Consider the following 16,908-nt stretch of genomic DNA (forward strand, 5'->3'; position numbering starts at 1 on the left):
CATAGCGAGTCACTGTTTGAGAAACTCTGAAATTAGATTGATTCTTTCCCTGCCTAAAATCAATTCATAATGTTTTTATCTCCTATTTTAAATTAGTGTGAGACCTACAAATTATCTTGGAACTTCTATGCGTGTACTGTATATGATGCATCTTCTTTTTTTTTTTTAGCAGATGTCTGAAAAGAAAAATCCACAGAGACTAGTCTTTCAGGGGGAAAAAGTGAAATGGATCACAGCATTTAATCTGGCAGAACTTTTAGATCTGAAGGTTAAATATCCACAGGCACCTCTTGTAGTAGGAAATACTAGCATTGGTAAGTATAACACCAAGGTTTGCAGGGAATGTATTTTATATAGCCAAAAAAAATTCCATGTCAAGTTCTGTACTGTCAACATTTTTTCTGAACATAATTGTTTTTCAGTAAGATTGACTTGATGTAAAAAAAAAAAAAACCTCACATTTGAGGTGGATGGAGAAATTCTTCCTGCTTTGTCTGGGACTCCCCTACTATCAGAATACATTGATCAGTGCTGCAACCCATTGGCTGCATGTGCTGATCAAATGCTGGTTTTCAGCAGGATTTAGCTTTAGTGTTTCACGTGCTGTTTAATTCCATAATGTCTCCATAAAGCACCACGCTTTAAGGAACTCCAAGAAATGCCTTCGCTAAGCATCATCTCTTTTTAAAAAACTCTATCCATACACCATACATATATAGTTTAAATATTGTAACTTTTTTTTTTTTTCTCTAGGACCAGAGATTAAGTTTAAAGGCGTCTTTCATCCAGTGTTTATTTCCATTGAAAAGATTGCTGATCTGCATGCTGTAAAATATACAAGTGAAGGTGTGTGTCATTTTGTGTAGGTTAATTGTTAATGTAAATAACATTTTGGTATGCACTTTCATTTAATTACATATGTAACACTGATCCCTGGAGGCATGGTGACACTCCGAGACCGAAAGGGCTGACATTTACCTCAGGGGTAGATCACTTAGGCATAATGGACATGTAGACAGATAGGCACCAGTTACTTTTAGGTGAAGCACAAAAAAGATTTTTTTTTTTTTTGCTCATAGACCACGGAAGAGAGCGTTGGCGTTGCAAATCCTCAGGATTTCAGCAGAACTCAATCACTTGTCACATAAGAGGAAAAGGGCATTTAGGTCAAAACCTACACTCCTCCTGTGCTAGAACTCTTAAGCAATCATCACCAGTAGTAACCGCTTCCTTGTCCTCCAAGGGGACCAACCTCCCATGGAACGCAATCCTGCCTCCATTGAAGATCAGCAGCCCCAGCTCTCAGCTCCACTCCTAATTACATCCAGGCCTCCTCAGGCAGGCCTAAAGCAGCAGCTACATTACACTCAGTCTCCAGGCCAGAGCCTGGGGGAAAAGAGCTTGCATCAGTCAGCCCCAAATATTTATAGTCTTTTTCCATAATGCACCACTAGCACAGGAAACTCCTAGTGGTGGGCAGGCAAAAGATATGCATAGTCATAATTCAGACCTACTTTGTGATCTCATACTAATACAAGAGGTAACAGTATCACCTACTGACAGAAGGGAGAACGAACAGCCAGGCTGAACTTAGAGGAAGCTGTGCAAGACAGACTGCAAGTTGGCATTGGCTGACTACGCCCATACAGAAATAAAGTTAGACACTCCCGCATAAGGCAAGTTTTCTACATATATGTCTGCACAAATAGCTTAAATCCCCCAAAAAAATTCACATAGACAATTGTCAACCTGGCCCTTCTCTCATTCTCACTGCTGGCCTATCACTATGATTGGCAGCCTTGCTGGCTAATAATGAGAAAAAGTAAGTGGGAGCGGGCTGGACCAGACTGTTCAAAAGGAGAGCCGGACAAGTATTGCTTAGCAAGGCAAATGGAATTTAGATAAAGCCTTCTTCACAAACATTAACATGCATAAATAGGTGATCTAAACATGTAAGCTGATAGAACAACCCTAAAAAAAGTGATATGGTGGCATATTGTTTTTAGTTTTGGGCAAAGTAAAAAAGGGCTTCAACCCCTGCCAGGTAAGCATTGCTGTTTATATACCATTGGGAAGATTTCCCCTCACTTCCTATTTTGTTCACCAATATAGGGTTTGGGCAAGCTTTCTCAAATGGAGGCACAAAAAGTAATAAATATTTTTTATAAAGTAGATTGTGGAATGGCGAGACCCTCTGTTAGCTTTTATTGCTGCCTGTGTGCCCATAGGGTATATTGTATTACCTGGTTGGTCAACTTGATAGGAATTGAGCAGAAATCTTCTCAACATGGACACAGATGGCAATGATACCCCACTGAGACCAAAACCAAAAGTAATGTCTTGGCTGATGTTGGGCTTGCTAAATGTAGACTTTGTTAAAAGAGAAGTGTGGACTTTTTTTTTTTCTCCAAATATACTTACCTAGGTCCGATGTTGCATTGTCCCCCACCAGCTCTAATTGTGAGAACTGATCGTTCTGAGCAGAGAGCGGGACTGTCGGTCACCGTTGTCTGCTCTAACTCCCCTCCAGACACATCCGGCTCTCACTGGAGCACTGGGCTGTGGAGAGAAAAGGAGTGGCTGGCTCACGCTAAGAGGCTGAGCCAGGTGCCGCTCCAGACTTTGGAGTAAATCCCAACTTTGAAGTCAGGATCTTTCCCCAGCCTGTACCGGCTGAGTGACATCAGCTGACAGTGGGCTTCAGCCTGCTGTCGGCTGTAAATGGGTCACAGGAGTGCAGTTCAGTCCACAAAAGTACAGCCACAAGAGCTTTGGCTGTTTTTTCTCCTTTTTTAAATTTTTAATAATGTTTTAAAATGATTTCTAATTCTTTGTACCCTCTGACACATACAGGGATTTCTGTAGGTGCTGCTTGTACTTTGTCCACTCTGAAAGGTATATTGAATGATGCAGTGTCCCAGCTTCCAGAAGAGAAGACCAAGACTTTCCGTGCCTTAGTGCAGCAGCTAAAAACCCTGGCTGGTCAACAGATCAGAAATGTGGCTGTATGTATAATTGTTGAATTTTACAGATATTTTTTAGTATGTGTAAATTAAGGCTAATCCTCCGTGTTGGTGTACCTGTACATGAGTTGATTATCTGGAATATCAGGCCTCAGCCCATAAACAGATTGATCCATCTCCTGGAAGCCCAATATCTCTCGTATGGTGATCAGGTGATTTAGGAGAGACAGTAGCAGGCACTTCTGAATATGCAAGTAATTATTTGCCCTCACAGTTCTTTTCTAACTTGGTGGAAAATCTCTATGGTAACAAGGTCTGACAAGATGTTAATTTATCATATAATCCTTTATATGAGTCACACAAGGAACCGCAGACTAATTATCATCTTTTATTCTTGAGTGAACATCTTACTGTCTGTGGTTAATTTTGCTGTCATAGCTGACTGACAGATACTTAGTGGTATAGAAAATGTTGTCCATGATTGTGGAATGCATTGTTTATACGTCAAAGATGCAGATATTACTTAAAGTGATCCTAAACAATATCTTTATTATTCAATAATAATCTATACACATCTACTATTTAATGGTTCTGTAATCTATTTTTCATTACATTGATTCTTACTGTGTTTTTATGCCTCCCGTAATGTCCTCTTTAAACTGCTGAATCTGTCCTTTTCCCTCTCACTTACATTTGTTTGGAATGAGAAGTGCATGTTGGGGTCATGTGCACTGCTGTTTGCATGTAAGAAATCCTACAGTCCCTAGCCAATCTCGGGGGTGAGCAAGAGAGGGTGATTATGGAGAACCAACATAGCCACCCTCTAACAGGAGGTGAGGTCACAGCAGCAAAAAGGAATTTGGATATCTGGAGGAGGCCGAGACCAGTAGAAGGTACTTTCTTGAGCTAAGAATACATACGTAAGAAGAGTTTATTTTTTTTACCAGTTGCCACTGTAATGTACTCTGTGCAAAATTGTTAAAGATAAAGTTCTTTCTTTTCTTTCTTTTCTTTCCTTTCCTTTTCTTTCTTTCTTTCTTTCTTTCTTTCTTTCTTTCTTTCTTTCTTTCTTTCTTTCTTTCTTTCTTTCTTTCTTTCTTTCTTTCTTTCTTTCTTTCTTTCTTTCTTTCTTTCTTTCTTTCTTTCTCCCTGAGCCAAGTGCAACCACATTACCCTTTGTGATATTAAGTTTAAAATGAGTTCCCCACTGAGACCATAACAGTTATGGCATTCTTTTCTATTCTATTTGCATATCAGTTATCATATGTTTCAAGTTAGTCTCCAGGAAACAATCAACCAAGTAGGCTAGAAAAGCCATCCAGATCACTATTGTTTGTTGTTGTGATAAATGGGGCCATCAACGTTTTGCCAGTGCTCTCCTTTTCATTTACTTAAAAATAAAGTCTAAATCATTGTAGTAATCATCGCTACTACAGTGATCACCAATAGAATTTCGGTCCTGTGACGAGCGGCTGCCCTACTACATAGTGAATGCAGGAGGTCACTTGCTCAGCACGAGTGCCATTCAGCAAACGCTTTACAATTTCACAGTGGATGTAAAGCATTCTCAGATTGGACAAGTTGAAGAGATTGGACGGTGATGTCACAATCTTTACCTTCTCCAGAGAACACTTTGCATTTCTTGAGAAAATGCTAAGGCTAGGTTCACACCTAATGCAGTTTGCAATTGATCCATTTTCTGCAGAGCATTTTGCATTGCGTTTTTGCACTTTTTTTTTTATCTCCCCCTTGTTGCTAGGTAGATTTAAAACGCATCAAAAATGCACTAAATGCTTTTCTGCAGCATTTCCATTGAAGTCTGTAGAACCAAGAACGCAACTTTTTGTATTTTTAAAAAAAAATTCCCTGACCCTCTCCAAAAAATGCACCTGGTGAAAACGCAGAGATGTGAACGCAAAGGAAATCATGTTAAATGGACTGTAGTGCGTTTCTGCAAAACACTGTGGAAAACTCTTAGGTGTGAACCAAGGGTAAGTGTTCTCTGAATTATTATTATACAGGATTTATATAGCGTCAACAGTTTGCTCAGTGCTTTACAATATAATGGGAGACCATACAGCAACAATACAGTTCAATAAAAGAGGGATAGGAGGGCCTGATCCTGGGAGCTTACAATCTAGGAGATGGTGTCCCTTTCAAGCAAGCAACGTCCTGTGCGCAGCAAAGCAGATGCTCAGCAGCAGATCTGGAAGCAAACTGCAATCGCTGTAGTAGCAATGTCTACTACAGTGAATCCCAGCCCACAGGTATGGTATATGCATATTTACATTGGTCCAAGATGGACCAATAAAACTAAGCAAAAATATCTACAACTAAACTTCAGCTTTTAAACACAAATTGTTAGCTGAGCCAGTGGTGTATTTTGGTTTTGTGCTGCCCTAGGCAAGACTAAAATCGGGCACCCCCGCATCTAAATTTGTCCCACCCTCTCATCTGCAAACCCCACCCCTTCCTCTTTAGGCTCCACCTCTTCCTATTAGAGCTCCACCCACTGACAACGATGGGGCACTATTCCTCTCACTGACACTAATGATGGGGCACTATTCCTCCCACTGACACTGATGGGGCACTATTCCTCCCACTGACACCAATGATGGTGCCCCATCATTAGTGTCAGTGGGAGGAATAGTGCCCCATCATTGGTGTCAGTGGGAGGAATAGTGCCCCATCTTTGGTGTCAGTGGGAGGAATAGTGCCCCATCTTTGGTGTCAGTGGGAGGAATAGTGCCCCATCTTTGGTGTCAGTGGGAGGAATAGTGCCCCCTCATAGGTGTCAGTGACTGACACCAGTTATACTTACATTGCTGTGCTGACCCCTGCTCCAGCACGGGCTCCCTCCTTCAGGCACAGACACTTTTACCCTCAGCTGTCTTCCTTCTCCAGCCGCACTCCTCCTCTTCACCGGCTCCAGCTGCTCCCTCACTCGATCTTCAATCTTCGCGCTGCCGCTCAGCTCCTCCTCTCCAAGCTCTGCCTCCTCGTCTGTGATTGGCCGCCTGTGTGCCTTTTCTGAGCTACAGATCTGGCGGCCAATCACTGGCGAGGAGGCAGAGCTTGCAGAGGGAGGGACAGGCTGCCCAGTGATCCCAGGGGTGTGGCCAGATTCGAGGGGCGGCTTGTCATCCCGTCCACATCAAGATCCAGGAAGATGAAGACACCGGACGGACACCCTCTGCACCCCTCCTCCAGCAGCGCCTTGTGGACCAGATCGACGTGGGACACGGAGTCGCGGACACAAGTAAGACACAGCAGCCCCTGTCCCTTTCCCACAGAAGTGTCCCTTCCGTGTGAAAGGGGGGGGCGGCGCTGCCGCTGTGCCGCCCCCCCTGAAAAGTGCCGCCCTAGGCAAATGCTTTGTTTGCCTCGCGGCAAATACTCCCCTGGGCTGAACTGAATGTTTGTGATTCTGGATTTGCCAGCTGACTGGTGTCTGATGATTATCAGTACCTGCACGTCTGACCATTGGGTGATATTACTGATCATTCACGAGGTACCCACAGGCAAGAAATTATATTTTCTGATCTGGCTGGTTATGATCAAACAAGGAAATACATAGGTCTACTCTATGGTGATCCCCAATCTTTGCAAATTTTCTATGGCTGACTCTGGACACTGAAAGCATCCACCATGATTTGGGCTGTATTTTCCCAATGTTTTCTGTGGGTTTCCATATCTGCAGGCTGGACTACATGTTAAGTACTATATATATATATATATATATATATATATATATATATATATATATATATATATATATATATATATATATATATATATATACTATTTTTTACAATGGACTCATTCATTAATTGGAAACTTCTTCTTTTTTGTAGTCAATAGGTGGACACATCATCCAATGTAACTCAAATTCTGATCTCAATCCCATACTAGCAGCTGGCAATGCTATACTTTATGTACTGGCAAAAGGTATTTCATATTTCTATAATGAGAAGATGTCTTTTTGCATTGTAAACTGTTAAAAAAAAAAAAAGCAGATCTCAATTAACAGTACATTCAAATTGATTTTATTACTTACAAAATTATTAGATGCTGTTGGGAGCCAATGCCATAAATGGCCATGATCCCAAATAAGGTGAACAACTGCACAGTGACAATTACATCTTTGTGCTACATATCTCCTGGCCTTTCCTATAAATGTGCAGTGTATAAACTTCTACTTACAAGTTACTGATTATATACTGGAGTGCCCCTTTACTTACTCTTATCAGATGCAAGCATGGACTGCTTAAACTGCTTTCCCACAGTCTTCTAGGTCTCATGGGCATAACACCCTGTGCTACCATCAAATGACCATAGTGGGAAACTGCTTCTAGGCAGCTCCTGTAATAACAATGGTTTCACTGTTTGTTACACATTATCTGCTTATTACATATGTCTTTCCTATTCCATTCTGTTGGCATTGTCTTGCATTTACAATACATTTATCTATTTAGTATCTAATAATGAATACAGAGCTACATTAATTTGTGTCATTTTTATTCATGTGTTTGGAGTTCGAATTTTATCTGATATATTAAATTAATTTAGTGTTTAGATCTGTTACTGTAATTTCACAGTATGTTGGGTATAGTAATTTCCAAGCAGCTGGAGAGGCACCAGTTGAGGAAGGCTACTAATACAGAACCACGACTGCCAGATCATCTTTTCATCCCTTGATATATATAACATGCAGGATCTAGCTGGCAAAGAATGCTGGGGATTGTAATTTTTATAGCAAGCAGAGAACAGTATTTAAGATACCATTTCAGAATTCTGTGGTGTTGTCAAATTCTGCCATCTTAGAATTGGCAGATCTCTTTTTTTTTACTTGACGCTAGAGCTCTCTGAAAACTGTATTCTAGGAGGAAAAACTCGACAAATCCTGTGCAATGATGACTTCTTAGAATGCAAGAATTCTTGTCTCCTTCCTGAAGAAGTTCTTTTGTCTGTGCTTATTCCATATTCACAAAAAGTGAGTGTTTGGGGGTCTTCATTAAACATATTTTCTACTTACAGAAACAGAAATGCATTTATATTTGAACATTGTTTACAATATTATTGTATTCTGTGTAGATTTTGCTATATTCAGTCTCCTAATAGCAGTCAGTGTACAAGTTTGCAAGGCTTGTAAATGTAATTCAGTTATAATAAGCAGAATTGTAATAAATCTTGTCTCCTCTGTGTCTCTACCCCACCAGTTAGGAGCTTTACACGCTATCCTGTGAGGATACACACTATCCTCAGTACCACAGGGCCCCTGATAAAGGTATAAAAAGATTATATATAAGTTTTGTATCTGCCCGTGTGTTGGTCAGCCAGCTGGATTGGAGTGGAGTGTCCCTCCGGTGGTGGCCAAGAGGTACTGCGGGCTGTGAAAGCATATCACGGCCAGTCTTATATACGGTTTTATATATTCAAATTTAAGTCCCCCTTATTCCCTCTTACCCCAAGTCAAGGCCGCACGTGCGCGCCTCAGTTAGCTAGTCGCTGTGGGCGTGGCATGTGGGTGAACTCTTGAGAACCATAGAGATGAACAATAGTAGGCAGTGCTCCTAACCAATAGGTGGAGAGACGGGGAAGGAAATAAGCTGCGATTCTGAGGTTTTATAAACCCAGCAGAAAGAAACGTGGCATGCACATTAATCTTTTTACTAATTATAAATTCAATAATGGTTTTGTATTGTTTGGAGAGAAGAGTACTTGAAGATAGTTTTATTACAATCTGCTATGAATGAATATATACACAATAGAAAATCCATTGTTTAAACATTCATATAGGATCAGGGCTCTTTCTTAGATTTAAGATGGCAATTAACACAATTGTACCCATCAACAGTACTTGGACATGTCCTTTCTTAGAGATTAGCATACTAATGAAAATTTACATTGCCTTCACTTTAAGAATATTGGACCAAAATTCACATGGAAATATTTTACCTGTAAATTGCAGATTACTTCAGAAACATGCACCACCATTTAGGCAGGGAGGCAACAAATGGAATTTTTATTTTTTAGGGTCGGGTTGTAGAGGGTGGAGTTAGATATAGAAGCTTCAATTACCCGCCTCCTCTGTTGTGTCATCATCCCCCAGATGTAGTTTCTCAACCTAACTGCCTCTTCATCATCATGAGATGTCTCAGCCAAAGCTGAATTTGTTGTCCCTGCATCTGTTTTCCCATCCTTGCTGTCACGATTAGAGGGTAAGACTACCTGGGACTGTAAACTCAAGATCTAGTGGGTGTGTACCAGTCCTTGTAGATGCAGGAGCAGTGTGACCGCACACAAATGGTGGTGTATCAGACTCGCAGGATCTAAGGCGCCACCCGGTCTTCACCAGAGCCACTTTGGATGTTGTGCTGCATAGCAGCCCCCAAGTTGCGGTGTTCTAACCCGTGTGGGCAAAACCAAATGGCACACTGGGTATGCACAGGATACTGGGAATCAAGGTAACCTACTGCAGCAAGCTAGGAAGAGATTCCAGGAGAGAATGATCCCTCTATCTCTAATCTCTATCTCACAGAAGGGCAACCCAATCATCTTGGTGAACTTAGACAAAGAACCAAAGGAACTGATCCAGACTGGTTGGTTCTTTCAGACTGTAAATCCTTGGAAGTATCACTGTAGTTTTCTTCTGCCTACCATCCACAGTCCAATGGGCAAAGAGCCCTCCAGAATCTGAAAGTAAATTGAACCCAGCGGTCAAACTATACTTAAAGGCATCCCGTGGAGTTTAAAAATCTCATGAATGAAACCAGCGCCAGATCTGCTGCAGATCGTAGTGAAGAGAAAGGTACAAAGTGCGCCATTTTAGAAAATCTGTCTACCCACACTACAGTACAGTCCTCAGACGAGGGAAAGTCAGTTATAAAAACCATAGCAATGTGGCACCACGGCTCCTCGAGGATAGGCAATGGGAGAAGAGGGCCAGCCAAAGCTTGGTTAGGAGACTTGATACAGACAAAGACCAGACAAGCTGTCACAAAGTCCTTGACATCATTGCATAGGTCCAGCCACCAGTAAGGAGAGAGGAATATTAGGGTCCTGTTGATACCTGGATGGCTCATGGAGTCATGAGCCCAATGTAATCACTTCATCCTAGAATTTGCTGGCACAAAAGTATTCCCTGGTGGGATAGAGTCCTGAACCAAGGTGAAAGCAAGAACTTGGGTGGAAGGAATTATAAACTCTGGTTCCCCAGAGGTCTCAGAATTATGTGAGTCAAAGGAGTGTGATGGTATATCTTCCCTGGAGCTGGCCTTTTCAGTTTTAAGGTGATGACAAAATCAAAAAGTGAGAAGACCAGCGAGCCTGTTGGGGATTGAAGAAGCAGGCATAATGGAGGAACTTCAAATTTTTATGATCTGCGTATACAGTGATCCGATGAGGTGAACCTTCCAGAAGGTACCGCCGTTCTTCTAGGGCTAATTTGACAGCAAGAAGTTTGCAACCTTCATATGGAATAATTTGTCTGTGCTGGGGAGAACTTCTTTGAGAAAAAGGCACACGGGTGTTTAATACTCCAGAGGATATTTAGCCTGACCTAAAAGGCCTTTTGTTAATTTCTTACAGTCCTCATCAGGCTGTAAAAGAGTCCGAAAGAGTACAGCCAGTGACTAGGCCTTGTGCTTGGGCCTGAAAGCAACTGGATTTGAAGCTGTCCTTCTCTGAATGCAAGATGGAGTCCAAAGGGGGCTGGTTGACTCTCCTGGAAGAGAAGGGACCAAGGATTGAGTGCCTGTTGATTTTCCTAGAAGAATGCAGTTGCTACTGGCAAAGTCTGCTAAAGAGTTCTAACACAGGAGTGTCGGTCTCGGCTGAAAGGTAATTTTCCTGTGGAGTAATATGAAGTGACAGAGTTTTGTTGAACTCGTGAGCATCTATAACCCGAACTCTCACTTCCATGGACTGTGCGTAAAAAAAATCCCTTTTTGCTTTTGTCTAAAAGTAACTGACACCCATCTGTCTACATGTCTCACTAATGCCTAAGTGATCTATCCCTGAGGTGAAATGTCAGCCCACCTTGTTTGTGGAGGTACCACCATGCTCTCGGGTCAGGAAGGTGCTACACCTAGGAGTATTTAAACTGTAAAATGCTTTATCATATGAGGTAGTAATGACACAATCAAAATAATAACCATGGCCAATTAGTTATTGGTCATGAGGGGAGTTAACTACATATCTTAAAATAATATTTTGGTCTTCTTTCTGCAGTGGGAGATTGTGTCCGCCTTCAGACAGGCACAAAGAAAGGTAAACTCCGTGGCTATAGTAGTGGCAGGAATGCAAGTTCTTTTCCAAGAGAATTCAGATGTCATTGAAGATGTAAATCTTTACTTTGGAGGTGTCGGTAAATGCACAGTCCGGGCAAAGAAGACTAGAGATGCACTAATTGGAAGGTTTGTATTACTGAATACTGCCAGTTAAGCTTACGATGCAGCGCAGGGGCCCTGAGAAAGATGGTCCATTGACGCAGTGTAGGGAGGCAATCCACAGAAAACCAGAATCCACTGACCCTAGAGTTTCATGAGCAATTTAAATCTGTTTCTGGCAGGCTCAACCACTTGTTGGCAATCGCCTCATTTACAGCAAACCGAAGTCCATATGCTGCCAAAGACACAATCCTTACCAAGTGTTTTAAATCTTGGGCAACTGGTTGAAAATACATAATACAGATATAAAAAATCTTCTGTAATTGTTAAATAATTTCATTTTCAGTTTTACATTGGTTTTAGACCCCATACCTATCATTATAGAATGATAGGTATGGTCCAAACTGTTTTTTTTAATTATTTATTCTTCCATTCTAAACAGCCGTTCGCTGTTCCCTTTTTTTTTTTTCTTCTGTAACTTTTCTATTATGGAATTCATAGTGGCTGTACATGGTCATATTTTATGTGCTGTTCCACCATACAATTATGTCTTGGAATCTAGCTTTCTAATTACATACTTTAAAACCAATCTCGAAATTTGAAACAACCGCCTCTTCCCCACTCCTTTCAATCCATTTTAATATCAATATCTGAAATGTTTAACATTTACAAGTGATGCCACACTTGAAATGTTAGAATAACTGGCAATCAAAATGAACCATAAGTTGCCTAACTAGAAGTGGATTATGATGAGCACATAAATATAGCAATGGTTGGTGATTAATGATGGTGACTGTTATGGTACCTGCTGTTCTGACCAGGCAGTGGAATGAGGAGGCATTGGGTGAAGCTTGCAGAATGGTTCTGGATGAGATTTCTCTTGATCCTGCGGCTCCTGGTGGAAAGGTGGAATATAGGAGAACTCTGACTGTCAGTTTTCTGTTCAAGTTTTATTTGGAGGTGCTATATACTCTAAAATTAGAGGTAAGTGTTGTAGCTTAAAGGTACATATAGCTAGTTTATATTCTTTTCAATTTGCTTCCAAGAAAAAGTACCCCTTTAACATGAAATATGTACTGCTGGTATCCTCCTACTGACTCCTAGACAAATACAGGATACAGTAGTGACCATAGAAGTCAGGGAGAGCACAGCAGGGGACATGGGAAACTGACAGTCCTTTTGGAGAACACTGCTCCAGGGTAATTCTCTGAATGGTAGCTGTGTTTCAAACCACACACAGGAGAGTTAAGAATGTACTTGCTTCCTTGTAAGTACTCCTTCTTCCCTTTATTTTTTTTTTATTTTATTTTTTTTAATGAGAGGGTTGTTTTAAAAAAAAAAAAAATTCCAGTATTTATGGTGCGAAGTGTGCTTCAAAAATATTCAGGATATGGTGTTGTGGAGGTTACTGAATCTAAAATACTTTTATTGTTAGTACATACAAAAGAGGAGACAAACCATTGCTAAACTTCAGGTAACCTTTTGAACCCTGAATACTCAAACCAAAGTGTTAGGTTCAAAGTATGTAAAGATAAAGTGCAAGTTCACATTAAAAAAGACCACCCTGGACCCTTCAATAGCTTCAGGTGTTCCACAACTCAATTTAACCGTGACTAATTATTTTTAAATTATGATTAATTTAGTCAGGCTTACCTCTATATGTACCACTGCTTGAGAACCAGTGGAGAACACAACTGTAAGTAATTTCAGTTTTTGTCTAAAAGGATAAGGAATTATTTTGAAATATATTCATACTTAACAAGACGGGTATTAGAAATAAGTATATTCACTCTCACTTAGGAGCTACTTAAAACAGAACTTCACCCCAGAACTTGACTTTACATACATGTCCCTCAGTTCTTCTCTCTGCAATTTATTTTTTTTTTCCTTGAGTTTGTTTGCAGCTCTGCCCCCAGCTACCATTCTTACTTAGGCAAAAACATTATGCCCTGCTCCCAATGCCCCCTGGGATACTCCCGTAGTGTATTCTAGAAAGCTGCGAGAGCTCATTCAGAGAGGCCAGGGGGGCGGAGCTGCATTTCCCCATCCCAAAAGAGGCAACTGACAGAGGAGGCCAAGATGGCGGCATGGAACACAGGCTTCGATATCTGAACAGCAGATCGCTGCAGGACAACTCTGGTTCCACTGGGTACGTAAGTATTTTTTGAAAGGAACCTAGCATAACAAGTAAGGGAGGAATAAATAGAAGGGATGTGAAGTTTCTCTTTAAGAGCTAAAAAATTGTAAATGGGTAACTTTTCAATATTCCAATATCTGACGCATGCAAAGTAAAATGTTTATGTAGTTTACTTATCTTAACTTGTATATGGGCTCCTTTTTTTCCCACAGCTAAATGTGAATGGTTATAACCATCCTATGGGAATATCACTGAACAACATTGTTAAAAATGCCAATAACCAGGACACAATACTGAAGACTATGCAGAGATATCAAGTCAGTATACTGGCAATTACGATTACTTTTTGCTGTGGTTGTTTGTTTTTTTGGGGGTTTTTTTTGTCTTTGTTGCTAAAACACTGCATGTGTAAAAAAAAAAAAAAATGTACACACCTAGTTTTATGTTCTATCTAGGACAAAACTGTTCATCAGCCTCCTCAGGATCCTGTTGGCCGTCCCATCACGCACCGCACAGCCATGATGCAAGTGTCCGGTGAAGCAGTATACTGTGATGATATGCCCTTTATCGACGGAGAGCTTTTTTTGGTTTTGGTGACTAGTCCTAGAGCACATGCAAGAATCATGTCAGTAATTCGAATTTTACATGATATGATCATCCACATGGAAAGATGTGTATGTCTGTTTGCTATGGCTTGTTTGAAATGGCAACTTCAACAGCAAATGAATGTTGGATATAACTGTATGTTGATAGCAATTAAGCTTTTTTGTGAAACTTCCTTTACTGTATGTGTAAATGTGCAATTTTCCTGGCAGTCATGCCAACATTTATTTATTAGCAATATCAGTTAAGCAAAGTTTCTGCCCACAGATAACCACAGTGCAACTCCAGTTAACATAAATGTTCCGCCAGTTCTTTTGGCTTCACACACACAGGGGTTTACTAAAACTGGAGCAGACACAATTTGGAGCAGATATGCATAGCCAACCAATCAGCTTCTAACTTCTATTTGTTCAGGTATGCTTTGAAAATGAAAGCTTGAAGCTGAATGGTTATCATACACAGCTACTCCAAATTCTGTCTTACTTCATTCTCACTAAATTCCCTCAGCCTTTACATCTGTACACACTCCCCTCACTCTGTAAACAATTATTGATTGGCGCGCTCCATATAGGTATATACCCTCCTTTTCTCCCTCTTTTACTCACAGGTGGTTTCTGCCAGAATAGAAAACCTGGACTGGTGGTGTTACATGGGAGCAGCATTATTGCCAATTACGTACACAGCCTCTGCTTCTGCTTGGGCATGTTACATAATGGTTGTGCTTCACTGTTCCATCGCACAATATAAGACAGTCGACTCATTGAACAATGTACTCTCTATATCGGGTGTCGGCAACCCGCGGCTCCAGAGCCGCATGCGGCTCTTTCACCTTTGCTGCGGCTCCGGAGCACACTGCCCACCAGGTGACAGGCAATAGGGTTGCCGTAGCTCAGTGGTCGGCAAGCCGCGGCTCTTCTGTGTGCCGGGCGCCCGCTCCCCTCCCTCCTCTCGGGCAGCCGCCCCAAAAGTCAGGACTCTGCAGCTAGCCCAGCAATGGGCAAACTACGGCCCGGCGGACCTTTTAATCCGGCCCGCGGAGCGTGGCAAACATTGGCTGTCAGGATGTAGGCGGGGCAACGTGACGAACTCCTCTCATCTCACAGTCCGCCCTGAAGACCGGAACGGCGCGGGAACACGGCGAGAGGAACGCGCGGAGCAAAGGTAAGTGAATTGACACAATATGGGGAATGAATTACTATAGGGGGGATGAATTACTATATGGGGGATGAATTACTATATGGGGGATTAATTACTATGGGGGATGAATTACTATGTGGGGGATGAATTACTATGGGGGATGAATTACTATATGGGGGATGAATTACTATGGGGGATGAATTACTATATGGGGGATGAATTACTATATGGGGGATGAATTACTATGGGGGATGAATTACTATGGGGGATGAATTAATATATGGGGGATGTATTTTCAGTTTTAAAAATGTGGCTCTCAAAATAAATTTTAATCGTGGTTTTGGCGAGATTTGGCTCAGTAGAAAAAAAAGGTTGCCCACCACTGACCTAAGGCTATGATTGTGATTGACGATACACTGGCCCTGATTAACCCTTTGCTTACTGGGCCCTTAAACCCCCTTCATGACCAGAGCGCTTTTTGCAATATATGCAGTGTCAGATTTGTTTTAAATGTTGCAATGGTTTTGCGGCTCCCAGTCTTTTTTTCCTCTCGGAAACGGGTCCAGGTGGCTCTTTATGTCTTAAAGGTTGCAGACCCCTGCTCTATATGGATGATACCTTATCACAACAGCTATGAAGCAACTTTTAGAGTAATCGCTCTGAGCCATGGAGCTCCTACTAGTGGCCAGTCTATATATCTCTAGATTTAGAACAATAACAAATGAAAACATGTACTTGCAGAAAATATACTTTAACCACTTCAAGTCTGGACACTTTCACCCCCTTCCTGTCCAGGCCAATTTTCAGCTTTCAGTGCTATCACGCTTTGAATGGAAATTGCGCGGTCATGCAACACTGTACCCATAGGAATTTTTTAGCATTTTTTGACACAGATAAAACTTTACTTTGGTGGTATTTATTCACCATTGGGATTTTTATTTTTTTTCTATATAAATGAAAAAGTCCAAACATTTTTGAAAAAAAGTGCTTTTTTTATAACATTTTGCAAATAAATAATCTTTCTTCGTAAATCTTGCCCAAAATGTATTCAGCTATCTTTTTAGTAAAAAAAAAACCCAAATTAGTTTATAACCAGAAATTTTTTAAAAAAATTTTTACATTTTAATTTTATTTTTTTTATATTTATTTTTTTTTAACATATTGTCACCCTAGCAGTACAGTGTCACCACAGTGACACTCTACTACTTGTGGGGGGGGGGTGATTATTTTTTTTTTTTACACTGATTGCTTTTAGACCCATAAAGGCTGTAAAAGCAATCATTTCTCCTTCTCTCTGGATGCATTATTGCAGCCATTGAGAAATACTGTGACAGCTGTGATTTGTCACAGCTTTTCACATAGTACAAGGCTGTTGTGAATAGCCTTTTACCATGTGATCTCTGTGGTCATTCTCAGATTTCACAAGTAGTAAGCAATGATGTCCGAAGTGACATCTTGCTTACTACTCTGCATGTGATCGGGACCTCACACAGAGGTCCCATACAGCGATCGGAGTTCCGCTGTGTCCTTCTGGACACAGTGGGCACTGGATCGGGGCACTCCTAGGGAGCACGCACAGGCAGGGAAGCAGGAGGATGTTTATAAACTGCCACCCGCTCCTGCACTGCTCCCGTCCAGCCGTTTATATACATGGGCGGGACAGGCAGTGGTTAATTTT

General features: G+C 41.2%; 1 protein-coding gene across 1 annotated transcript in view; it reads left to right on the forward strand.

Annotated features, from left to right (window-relative positions):
• The window catches only part of LOC149473720 (aldehyde oxidase-like), a 168,571-nt gene that overhangs the window by 44,801 nt on the left and 106,862 nt on the right, over positions 1 to 16,908 (forward strand). Inside the window, exons 9-17 of the mRNA XM_089670221.1 lie at positions 170 to 314; positions 754 to 846; positions 2,854 to 3,005; positions 6,818 to 6,911; positions 7,847 to 7,956; positions 11,196 to 11,380; positions 12,175 to 12,337; positions 13,703 to 13,807; positions 13,946 to 14,115. Coding sequence (XP_089526347.1) covers positions 170 to 314; positions 754 to 846; positions 2,854 to 3,005; positions 6,818 to 6,911; positions 7,847 to 7,956; positions 11,196 to 11,380; positions 12,175 to 12,337; positions 13,703 to 13,807; positions 13,946 to 14,115 — 1,217 coding nt within the window. The remainder of the gene's footprint in view (positions 1 to 169; positions 315 to 753; positions 847 to 2,853; positions 3,006 to 6,817; positions 6,912 to 7,846; positions 7,957 to 11,195; positions 11,381 to 12,174; positions 12,338 to 13,702; positions 13,808 to 13,945; positions 14,116 to 16,908) is intronic.

Source organism: Staurois parvus, unplaced genomic scaffold (assembly GCF_062004578.1).
Source record: "Staurois parvus isolate SC_StPar_1 unplaced genomic scaffold, SC_StPar_1.0 ptg000011l, whole genome shotgun sequence".
NCBI classification, from domain to species: domain Eukaryota; kingdom Metazoa; phylum Chordata; class Amphibia; order Anura; family Ranidae; genus Staurois; species Staurois parvus.